Here is a 12,588-nt window from a genome sequence, read left to right on the forward strand (position 1 = left end):
TCGTAATATGGCCCATGACAAACACTTTACCATTTTATATTGTAAGGGTCAGATCTACCAGTATTGTAACAGAGCGATTGACAGTAGAAATTCAAACTCCGAGTAGTGACAATTTCACAGCCTTCGTAAGGTTCCCATATTTTTTACCAATAGAAAACATTGTTTATTGTTATTAATTTATACATGGTTCGAAAGCTTACACTGTTGTCTATTTTTCAACATAGTCTCCATTATTCCAGGTCGCTCAGTGTTCGCTTGGCAGCCGTCAGAGATGGAAGTGTTGATCGCCGCTCCCGCCAAGTGCGAGGTTCGAGCAGTAATCCGGTTTCTCCACGCAAGGAAGTTACCGCCCGTAGAGATTCATCGGCAGCTGACTGAGGCTTATGTTGAAGAATGCATGTCCGTGCAGCACGTCCGCAAATGATGCAGGGCTTTTGCTGAGGGTCGCACCGAAGTTCACGATGAACGAAGTGGAAGACCGCCGGTGTCGGATGCGATTGTACAGAAGATCAACAGTGAGCTGCTCAAAGATCAGAGGGTCACTGTCCGTGAACTTGTCCTTCCTTCTTCCCCAAGCTAAAGGAACACTTACAGTGTTGCCAACGGCAGCGGTTTCCCGCTAAATCTGGTGGTTTTACGATCGTGTCTAGCGGTAAAAATTGGCTGGCAGCGGTGCAGCGGGAAACCTAGCTTTTTAAAAAAATATTTCCAACGTATTTAAAAACATGCTACTTTTTGATAAAATGTCTTACTGTTGTATTTTTCTTATCTATGTATTGAACGAGTGCATTGCAGATGCTTGCAAATTATTTGTGTATTATAGAAGTGGTATGTGGCAATGTTGCTCTCGGGACGTAGTATGTAGCAACGTTCTCTTTTTTCGAAATCAACGGGACAATCCCGTTTAATCGACACGTATGTTCGTCCCTTTCGTTCATTCACTGGATATGATCGTTCCGAATTAAGCATCCGAGACGGCCTAATTTTGTTCGAATGAGGATTCTGTTCCCGCTACCACTTCCCGTCAATTAATAGTTGTTAGTTGATAGTTCTGTGGTCGGTCGTTTCTTTTTCCGGTTTATGCGGACTTGTGCTACTTTTAGTGTTTCTTCACTACAATTGTCATTGTGTGGTGTAACAATGGGACGAACAAGAGCAGGTTATTCTCAAAAATTTAGAAAAGACTGGCTAATTGATCCAAATTTGAAAAACTGGCTGTTGGAAGTTGAGGAAGATCGTACGATAGCTCGGTGCAAATACTGCAAGTGCAATTTGAAAGCAAAATTTTGTGATCTTATAGCACATAGCAAAACTAAAAAACATGTAAGTGCAGCTGAACCTTTTAGTTCAAATAGACAAAAGAAAATAGAATTCCCGGTGACAAAAGTTTCTTTTGATACTGCTCGAGTCGAGGCAGGGTTAGCTTTATTTACCGCGTGTCATTGTTCTATTAGAAGCATTGACCATCTTAGTGAATTGTGCAAACGCTATTTCCAAGTGAAAGAGGTACACTTACATCGTAGTAAGTGTAGTGCTATGATCAAGAATATTTTATCTCCATACTTTAAGGAGAGCCTTCGGAAAGACATTGGTGACAGTGACTATAGCATTCTTCTTGATGAATCAACAGATATTGGTGTAGTCAAACAGCTAGGATTATGTATCATTTACTATTCTGATGCACGCTCTACTGTCGTGTCTACTTATTTAGGAATGTACGAGTTACAATCGGCTGATGCTAATTCAATTGTGAAGGTATTAAAAGTAGCTTTGAAAGATTTTGGGCTTGATTTGAAGAAACTACGCGGTTTAGGGACTGATAACGCTAATGTCATGGTGGGAGTTAACAATGGTGTGTACCAAATTCTGAAAAAAGAAATCAATCATCTCGTGTTAGTTCGTTGTGTTTGTCATTCTGTGCAACTAGCTGTGTCCACGGCGGCCTCCGAATCACTCCCTCGAAATTTGGAATTTATGATTTCCGAAACTTATAATTGGTTTGCTCGATCACCTCTTCGGCAACAGGTGTACACAGAACTGTACAGAGCTATAAATGAAGGGTCTAATCCACTTAAAATTGTACATGTGTCCCATACTAGGTGGTTATCAATAGAGATAGCAGTGAAACGGATTCTTTCGCAATGGCTGGAGTTAAAAACGCATTTTCAAATAGTGCGGAACAGTGAAAAGTGCTACACATCTGAATTGCTTTTCCAAATGTACAGTGATCCGAATAATGAAGTGTATTTTTTATTTTTGAATCCTATCTTAGCAGAAACCCAACACGTAAATCAATCTTTTCAATCGAACTCTGTTGACCCAAGTAAGCTACTGCAAGATCTTGTCTTGCTTATTGAAGGACTGGCAAAAAGAATAGTTGTACCAAATAGTCCAGTTAATTTGTTAACTGAGAATATTAAAAACTATGTGAGTTCCAAACCTTATCTGGGTTATGATGTTGAGAAAAGAATAGGAGAACTAAAAACGGCTGGTGAACTTACGATTGAAAATGAAAACACAATTAGGGAAAGATGTGCGAATTTTATTGTGAAGCTGGTATCACAGCTTCAACAGCGTTTACCTGCAAATGTTGAAATATTGAAAAATATTTCAATGTTCGCACCAGAAAACTGTTTGAAGGTGTTAAAGGATCCGATTATTCCTTTGGCGGAACTCATGGGCTTTCCTAAGGAAACCATAACAAAAATTGACTTTCAATGGCAAAAACTCACGTTAGTTGAGTGGAAAAGAACGGAAAATTCTACAGCGTTTTGGAGTGAAGTTCAAAAATATAAAGATGCAGCCGGAGAAAACCCTTTTCATGAACTTTCTAATCTCGCTTTGTGTCTCCTTGTTTTACCATGGTCAAATGCAGAGATAGAGAGAGCTTTTAGCCAGCTTAATCTCGTGAAGACGAAACATCGAAATCGAATGGGAAGAGAGATGGTTGACGCTATTCTTACTACTCGTGCAGGGTTGAGACGACTCGGGAATTGCTGCCATGATTTCGATTTACCTATTTCTATATTACAAAAAATTAATACTATGACAAGAGCAACGTACTCCAATCTACAAGTTGAAGACGAAGAATCGGAGGATGAATTAGCCCCATTAATGAATTAGTGGTAAGTACTTCTGTGCTTTAATTTTTTAGTGCATACATTATGATTAATTAAAATATGCAGCTTTTTCAGGTGTAGCGGGATTTTTAGCTATATTTGTAGATCGCGATATTTTTTGGTGGAATTCTGGCGGTTTTGGTTTTCAATTTAGCGGAATTTTGTGCAAACTCGTTGGCAACACTGAACACTTAGGTGGCAAACGCTCCACGAGCGACGACGAAGTCCGAGCAGAGGTCACTTCCTCAACGGATTGGCGGGAGACTTCTTCGACTTAGGAATACAAAAGCTGGAGCACCGTCTTCAAAAGTGTGTTGAAAACAATGGAGACTATGTTGAAAAATAGACAACAGTGTAAGCTTTCGAACGATGTATAAATTAATAACAATAAATAGTCTTTTCTATTGGTAAAAAAAATTGGGAACCTTACTTTTGGTACAACCTCACACACACACACACACACACACATATATATATATATATATATATATATATATATATATATATATATATATATATATATATATATATATATATATATATATAGGGTGTTAATGAAGTATACCGACAAACGTTAAGATATGATTCTTCACATCAAAATAAGAGACGAAGTGCATATGGACCTATGGCGAAAATTGCATAGTTTCAGAGCTAGGGCCACAGAACACTATTCTACAAGTCAATATATATATATATACCTTTCGGTTCCTCGCCTTTGGCGCGGGGGACACTGGTTCGATTCCCGGCGGGAGCTCATGTGGTTCGGATTCCACGTTAATCAGTAGGTCCACGTCTCATATAGCCTCGCTGCTGAACGGGACGTTAAACTCAAAATCAACTCAACTCAACTTTCGGTTCCTCGTCTGGAAAACCATAGATTAGATCTACCAATCCATCAGATAATTACATCGATTCTTTGCAGATGACGTTTAAGTTACTAGAGAAATTCATGAAATACATTTTTCTTCTGCTTGTCACAGATTGTTTATTTATTCATGTACTGTAAAAACTGTACGTAAGACAATACACTGTTAACTATCTTGTTCAAACGGTAATACATACGGTATATCCAAACAGTGACGCTCATACCACTTGAAACTTCTTCTATACTCGTGTGTTACTTTAGAATTTTAATCAGAAAACACTACATTATTCGCCAATAGCATACTTTAAAAAATAAATGTGAATATTATTCAGTAGGTATAGTTTTTAACTGGGACTGAAGCCAGGGGCGACAACTTGAAGGATGCCACAGTGCTCGAGAACTCCTTCCCCTCAACAAAAAGAGAAAATAAAAAGAAGGGAAGAAAAAGAGCGGAGATTCCAATATTTTGCCACATTTCTTAAATAATACTAGGGACCAATATTTTCGTAGAGTGAAGAGGGAGGGAGGTTATAAGGTTTGACATACTTTATTAGAGATGAAAACACGTACAATTCCGGATTTGTGGCGCTGAGGATTTTGAATGAGACAAATTGAATGAGCATTTTTACGTGCTATTACCACCTAAAAATTTTCACACTTCTTATATCACAAACACTCGGTGTTCAGAAGGCGTGACGAGAACTTAAATCGGGAGACTCTAGAACCTTCCTAGTTAAGCAGACATACTCTCATTGTAGAATACACATTTTTCACTGGGGAAAAAAAAGAGAGAAATCTTCATTTTTATTAAAAAAATATCTGAAATTGCATTTTCAGAGGGGTCAATTTTAAAAAATTTCCGAACCGGAGGCAACTTTCTGATTCCCCCGGTAAACAGTGGTGCTATTCAGCCGGTTCGCACCGGTTCGCTAGAACCCGTTGTTAAAATATTTTCAGTTCGCAGAACCGTTTGTTATACCCAGACATATCAGTAAATTTTACACAGTTCTATCTTTATTTTTACAAATTCTTACAATTGCAAGATTAAACATATGATCTCTCATGTCAGAACAAGGTATAAACGTTTATTTCTTAATCTCAACTGCTCAGATATCAAGAATGAGAACTGGGATCACATGGGTGTAGTGGTGAGGGCTATTTATATTTGAAACATATATACCATTATCAACAATTGTTGATCCATTGCTGGATTAAGGTCTTTCCAATACTTTTGACAACCATCTATCTTGGATAATTCGTTTTCAAGTTACTTACAGTACTATCTAATTTCGTCACACACCCGGGAGAGAGAGAGAGAGAGAGAGAGAGAGAGAGAAAACCAGTTGTTAAAAACTTAGAATAGCAGCACTGACGGTAAGTGGTAACTGTATTCCATACCTCGAGATCGCCCGGCTATAACTGTAAGAGCACATCCACTGATTTCACAACCCGCTATCCTAGACTACAACATAGGCGAGACATCATGTACGCATATACTGGTCTTCAACAACACAAAAGTTAAGTCTAACGTAAATTTTATTCTACATCTATTTTTGTTCCCAAAACATTTATGTAACGGACAAAGCTGAATCAACATTTTTAACGTCCCTTGTTACGCATTGAGGCTAAGTGAGATGGTAATGATGAGATGGATGATAATGGTGGAATGAAAAAAGTGGGAGGAAAGGGAGAACCCCGGGAAAAGCACCACAAACCCCACTTGGCACGGGCTGGGATCAAACCAGGGACTGCAAGCACCAGAGGTGAGTAATTTACATCTTTTATTAAACTTATTTATTTAGATGCAGTGAAGTATTATACATTGGAATACATAACAATCTTTTTTCCAAAAAGGAGGACATATACTGTATTATGAATAAATAACAAGGAATCAAATAACAAACAGCAGAAACATTATAGAAAACATTTATTAGGAATGTAAAAATTATGAGTACCGGTATATCATTGTTAATTTTTCATCGACAACAGCTAAATAATTCACGAACTGTTTCCGTTTGATATTTTCAGTTATCTTCCATCGTTCTTTGAACAGGTGAAAATAGTAGTCTGCAAGGGATGGCGTTTGACTTTGAATCAAATATTCCACAGTTTCACCACACAATCAGATTACACTACAAAATGAAAAACCAGGAAATAAAATCATTAGCGAGGAAATATCCTGGATCCCACACGAACTAGAATATGCATGATATGTGTGAAGGTCAACCATATGTCGGGCACCAAAGCACAACTTGAAAGCCGATTTGTAAAGTATCATCTCTATTATAATGCGGACATGTCTTGATAGATATCAGCTTAATTTTCTGTAACTTCATATTAGTTGTAATGACGTCATGTACAACTCGGTACCATGCAGAGCGCTGATTGACATTTAGAACCGTGTTATTGATATTTTTCCAAATCATATCCCAATTATAGTTAGGAAAGTTGTCTTTTCGTTTAACAGTAACATTTTGTTCACTTGATACGAGCTATACAAGATATTGATATTCTGACGTTTGGGAATAGCTGTCTAGAGTCATGTAACTAGAACTGAAGAGTACATCATACAAATACTTTGCAGTGTTGGAAAGGATCGACATATTAAGAGTCTTCATCCCGGCGAAATTAAAATACCGCTAATTTTACAGTAATTATGATATATCTTCAAATAGATAAAAGATAATCGAAATGTGGAACAAGAGCGCCCTAGACAATATTATTTTACATAAGAAACCGTTATCACGACTCACTTATCTGCTTTCGATTTCGAGCCATTTTGAAAATCGGCATTTATTTTCGCATTTCTAAACAGCTGACGGCGGAAAGCCACTAGGTGATTTGTGATAACGGTATCTGACGCAAAATAATATTGTCTAAGGCGCTCTTGTTCCATATTTCAATTATCTTTTATCTATTTGAAGATATCACATAATTACTGTAAAATTAGCGGTATTTTAATTTCGCCGGGATGAAGACTCTTAAGAGGAGGAGTGACCGCGTGGCCTGTGCCCAATAGAGACCCCAGATTTTAGCAAAACTGGGTGTATTGAATTGTAACTCATACATCCAATTAATCAAGAATAAAACAGTGCTTTGGCAATATATATCCAACATGTTCAGACCTCCAGCATTTTTTGGTTGAGTAAGAATGTACATGGGTGTTTTAAAAATGTTACCTCTCCAAACAAACCAGTAAACTGCAGCTTGCATAGAGCGGGGAATGCGACTTGGCAATGGTAAAACAGGACTTAAGTACCAAAGGTGAGATGTAATATATGTATTAACAATCCAAATTCTTTGTTCAAGACACTAGCCACGAAATTTCCACAATTGACATAAACCTTTTTACCTTCTGAAGGGCTACAGCCCAATTTTCTCAAATCATTTGTTGTACCGTGGAATAAAAATTTTCACCTAATATCTTTATCCTATCGACATGGAGGATAGGAAAAGTAATCATTTGAAAATCCCAAGAACCATATGCAATCCCAAGCATTTTTGTTTTCTAAAAATTTATGCATGCTTCACTAGATTTCCCAATATTTTGTATTACATAACTTGATTAAGTTGAGCTTCATCTCGTACTCAGCATAAGAACGCACTGTAAGGTGAAGATCAGCATGGGAAATACCTATTTGCATAGCATGTAATTCACAAATCAATGGTGAAATGTAAATATTAAAAAGAGACATAGAAAGTGGGCATCCTTGTCTAATTAATCTCTTGATTAGTACAAACGGTGTTAAATATACATTCACCTGAATTTTAGATCTTCCAAACATATACAAATTTTTTACTTGGTTAATTACAGCAGGATGAAATCCAAGTTTTTCCATTACTTGATATAAATACCCATGGTTAACCAAATCAAATGCTGTCGAGCTGGTGGGAGTCAAGTGACCTTGACAAATCGAAGATATCGCAGTGCAAAATGTTTCCTTATTTTGGCAACAGATGGGGTTGTCGCTGAAATGCCGTCAAAGCAAATGCACCCGTCCTTTTCCTTCGTTTTTCCCTGCATGTGGTCAACGTTGGACAGCGTAGGAAGGGGATGGTTACGGCTGTAAATGGGACAGAAGAGTGAAATTCTTTTCTTTTGGCTAAAAGAGAAACAGAACTGAAGAAACAAATAAATAAGAGGGACCAACATGATATCAGCCGTCAGCTCCCTGTCAGAGAGCCACTCAAATATCTACAACGGTCACAAACATACCATAGAGAACTAAAGCACTTGTCGCCTGTCTCTTTCTCAAAGGATTCTACCTATGGTAAATAACAGAATAGTGCAGGAAGAATCTGATATAAAATGAAGAACCATGCCAATATTAAAACACACACACACACACACACACACACGGGAGAGTCGATATTCTAATTTATTTAGAGCCTTCGTGGTTAAAAAAAAAACTTGGAATTGAAAGGCAGAAAACCCAGACAAAGATTTGAAATGTATTGACAATGTGAATCATTTTTATAGTGGAATCCATTTCCTTATTTTCTTTTCAAAATATGACCACCAGATTTAACCTCTCTCTCGTCTTCACATTCGAATGGTCCTGGGTTCGATAGCAGTGGATGACCATCCTGAGTTTTTCCTATTATAACAGGAAAAAGCCGCAATGTTACATTCAGCCTTGGGGGCCGGCTTAGAAGGACAGGAGGGAACACATGTCCTGCTTGATGTTGATTTTTATTGGGGGAAATAGACCACTTCATTAACAATAGAATTAAAAGATGTGTCACTCATGTCCAAAATTATTGTCGCATGTCTATAAATATGTTATTGTAGGAATATAATTTGATAACGAATTCACCCGGTATTTCTTATAATGTTAGTATGCGTACAATCGGCAAAGACATGTATGTGGCAAATTTCATGTCAAAAGAGCAGTAAATAAGAACAATAAAACGAAAACAAAACTTTCGTGTCCATTTAGCAACATTTTATTTTACTCATTCTAATCTTCGTATTTATAATTACTGTATTTTCCTATGAAATTTACCACATATATTTCCCGATTGTACACATAGTATCAGTATTAAAAGTCTCCTGCAAAATCATTATTACATGATATTTTTACAAGAAGACAGTTATAGAAATGCGACAATCATTTTGGACATGAGTGTACAAGGATGTAACAGGTGTTTGTTTCAAACATTAAATAAGTTTTCGTATAAATTGAACTTATTTCCTGACGTCATAGAACTAAGAACTGTTGCAGAGCGATGTAAGTCCGGTGACAATACAATATTCCATTCTTACTTTCATACTTTGCAATATATCTATTTATTTTAAAAGCAAATTTTAATATGTTTTTATTTTCAACTTCCTTATCCTAAAATAAATACTAGCCTTTAACCAGCCCTGGTATCCCTGGTTGCATATCACTTTAGGATTTGGAAAAGGTGTCCAACGAATTAAAAAAAATGATAAGACACCTTTTAAAGACATTCTTTTGTTAATAAATTCCCACTAAAAAGTTAAAAATAATTTTGTTTATGCAAGACTAAATAAAAAGAATGGAGTGCGTCATTTTAAGAATTTATAAAGTAACTGTAAGCCTATATGAGAGCGCATCCCTTTTTTTTAGTCACGCATAAACATTTTTTTTAAACTTTTAAGTGCGACTTGATTAATGAAAGAATATCTTTAAAATGTTTATTATTATCTTTTTTTATTATTGTTAATGTTTGCGTCCTTGGCATAGGATGTTTATTTTGGTAAGGTACCGTATGGTACGTTTCTATACTACTAGGGTATATTAAAATTTAGTTTCCTATGCGTTACTACATACATTAAAAAACATTTTTTTAAAAAGAATTACTACCGAATATTACTACCGCTCCGCTAATAAGAGGGAGACAGATTGAGGATACCAAACACCCCTACCGTTGATTGAGAAATATTTAGGTGTCGACACTGATGAGCAACATCTACATATGAATTTGAATGTTTTATGGGCTTTAGACAATTGATTCAGACCGGGAAACATGGGGGACAGAATGTTGGAAGCAAGTAGTCCAGTCCCTAGTTTGAATGCCTGGAATGAGTAAGGACTCTTCCCCCCTTGGTAAAACCTGCCGAAATTGGAAGCAATATCAAAGAAGCACTGCTTCGAAAAAAGAGGGAGCAAACATGCATAAATAGTCAGAGTCGGATTTAGGTTTAGTGGGGCCCCAAGCTGTTGAAGGTAATGGGGTCCTTTATGTGTCCAGATGAACATACGCACCCTACATACAGCAATGAAGAAACTAGAGATAATTTAGGAAGCAGACTGGTAGAAGGAGTCCTATTAATTACACGAACGTAGGCTACACAGCAGGAAGCACTGTTGCTACGTATATATAAATGTTACTTTATTTTTTTAAATTTTCTTATATTTTAGAAATCCAATTTTTCTTTAGATTTTGGGGCCCCCAAGAGAGCGGGGCCCTAAGCTATAGCTCGTTTCGCTTACACGTAACTCCGGCACTGTGAATAGTATACATATACAGGCGCGGATCCAAGGGTGGCTATAGAGGCTATAGCCCCCCCCCCCTTGACGCTCAGGTATACACTGGATAAAATGGGCTTCAATCCTGTTTACTCTGGATAAAGAGGCAAACTATGGTTTACCTCCTCCCTTGATCATATCCTGGATCCGCCACTATATATATATATATATATATATATATATATATATATATATATATATATATATATATATATATATATATATATATATATATATATGTACATGTATGTATGTATATAAATGTGTGTGTCTAGTATGTTGTACGATGGAAGCTGATGAAAGAGCTTTATACCATATTATTCTTGATTTTTTGACAGGTAAACAAAGAATGTTTCGGGAATTAATCTATCCTAAAGATTTTAATAATGTATCTTATTTTTTCTCTTGCATGTATATTCTTAGCCTGCAGGAAGTTTTCATTTCTTTCTTGGAATAGATAAACGAAGACTTTGGTTCGGCTTCTCCTTCACAAATTTTTGTCGAAAGGTTGACTTTATCGCTACAAACACAAATTACTTCTTCTTACAGCATTACTTCTTATACCATCTACAAACACACTGTACTGCTGAAACAGAAACCATCAACCAAAGAGGTCATAAATTTTGCCATTCCTCGTGTTTGAAGTTCCCGTTCTTCACAATGATTTCCTTCCTCCCGCCCCTGTTAAGAAGTTCAAAGTACATTTTCAAAAGGACTGGCTCCCGCTGAGAAGGAAAGGGGGATGAGGAATGACTATAGTGCCATCTAGCAGTTATACGGCCAAGTACGTGAACACGAAAAAATCTGATTTCTGATTTCTGTAGATTCAATTATGAAGGATATAATTTCTCATCGATTGTGAAATGGATGTCTTTGGAAACAGCGAAAAAATAGTACAGTAGCGCACAAATACAAAGATTGTACTCCATTCTCAAAAAAGTCCGGAGTTTTTAGCTCTTTTCCTTACTGTAAAAAAACAGAAGACTTTTCCATCTGATTTTGATCATTTTCTTATGGGAATTTGGATTATAATTATCTGTATTTATAAGAAGAAAATATCACACACAGCGTTCAAATTGCACCTTTAAAATGAGATGCATCATATTTAGTGCGCTACTGAGACATTTTTGCGAAAGAACGAAATGAAACCGTGATTTGCCTAAAAAATGGTTGAGATCCCATGTTAAATTGAACACCAATATTCCGGCCGCTGTGGCGCATTCCTTCTCCCTCTTAAATCTATAGATAGAAGCCCATTTTTACATTTGTTGTAATCAAAATACGCCACTATATCGCGAAGATTCATCAATGCATCAAGGAGTTTATTACCTTCTAGAAATCTTGTTTGCATCGGCTGCAGGATGCTTGAGAGCACTGTTTTTAACCTATTGAAAAAGCATTTTGCTACTATTTTATAGTAAACATTTAACATAGTTAACGCTCTATAATGCTTAGGACGAGTAGGATTTGGTAACTTTGGTACTAATATAATGACACCTGTAGCAAAGGATTCACTAATTACACCATGATGCAATATTTCATTGACAAGAGTAGTAAACTCATCTGCTATAATAGGGAACACCTTTTGACAAAATTCTGCTACTAAACCATCTATACCAGGAGTTTTATAACGCTGGAAACAGTATTACCTCATGGATCTCATATTTGGTATATGGTTGCATTAATGTCTTTATAATTAGATGTCACTGTATAACCGGGCAGAGGCGTAAATTGCAAAACAGGAGTCTTGTTCTGTGATACATTATACAACTCTTGGTAAGACCTAATTTCACTCGGATTAGTTAGTACTTGCTGTGTATTAGAGGTTAATTTTGAAATTAAAGCGCCATTTTTTTACGTTTCTTAGCATGAATAAGATGATATCATGTCATACACTCGTTTTCTACCACAGTGCTATCTTTGCAATAGTAACTGTATTTTTCAGTACACTCTCTCTGCAAATTTTGGGAAGTAGTCGATAAACCACTAGCAGATTGTAAACATTTCATATACAATTGCATCATATGGTTACTGTTGACATTCCTATCTCGAAAGTGATCGATGTAGCCAATTTATTTTGGGTTTCACATATTGCTCCCACCATGTC

At 36.6% G+C, this 12,588-nt stretch overlaps 1 protein-coding gene across 1 annotated transcript; it reads left to right on the forward strand.

The window, feature by feature from the left end:
* The first annotated feature begins 1,140 nt into the window (after positions 1-1,140).
* LOC145680375 (uncharacterized) lies at positions 1,141-3,123 on the forward strand. The gene has a single exon (XM_081750809.1). The coding sequence runs from the start codon at positions 1,141-1,143 to the stop codon at positions 3,121-3,123; it is 1,983 nt and encodes a 660-aa protein (XP_081606935.1).
* Positions 3,124-12,588: the final 9,465 nt, after the last annotated feature.

This window comes from Thermobia domestica, chromosome 1 (assembly GCF_964235325.1).
Source record: "Thermobia domestica chromosome 1, izTheDome1.hap1.1, whole genome shotgun sequence".
Lineage (NCBI taxonomy): Eukaryota > Metazoa > Arthropoda > Insecta > Zygentoma > Lepismatidae > Thermobia > Thermobia domestica.

Coding starts and splice junctions, on each gene's coding strand:
- LOC145680375 (XM_081750809.1), top strand. CDS start 1,141: ATGGGACGAACAAGAGCAGGTTATTCTCAAAAATTTAGAAAAGACTGG.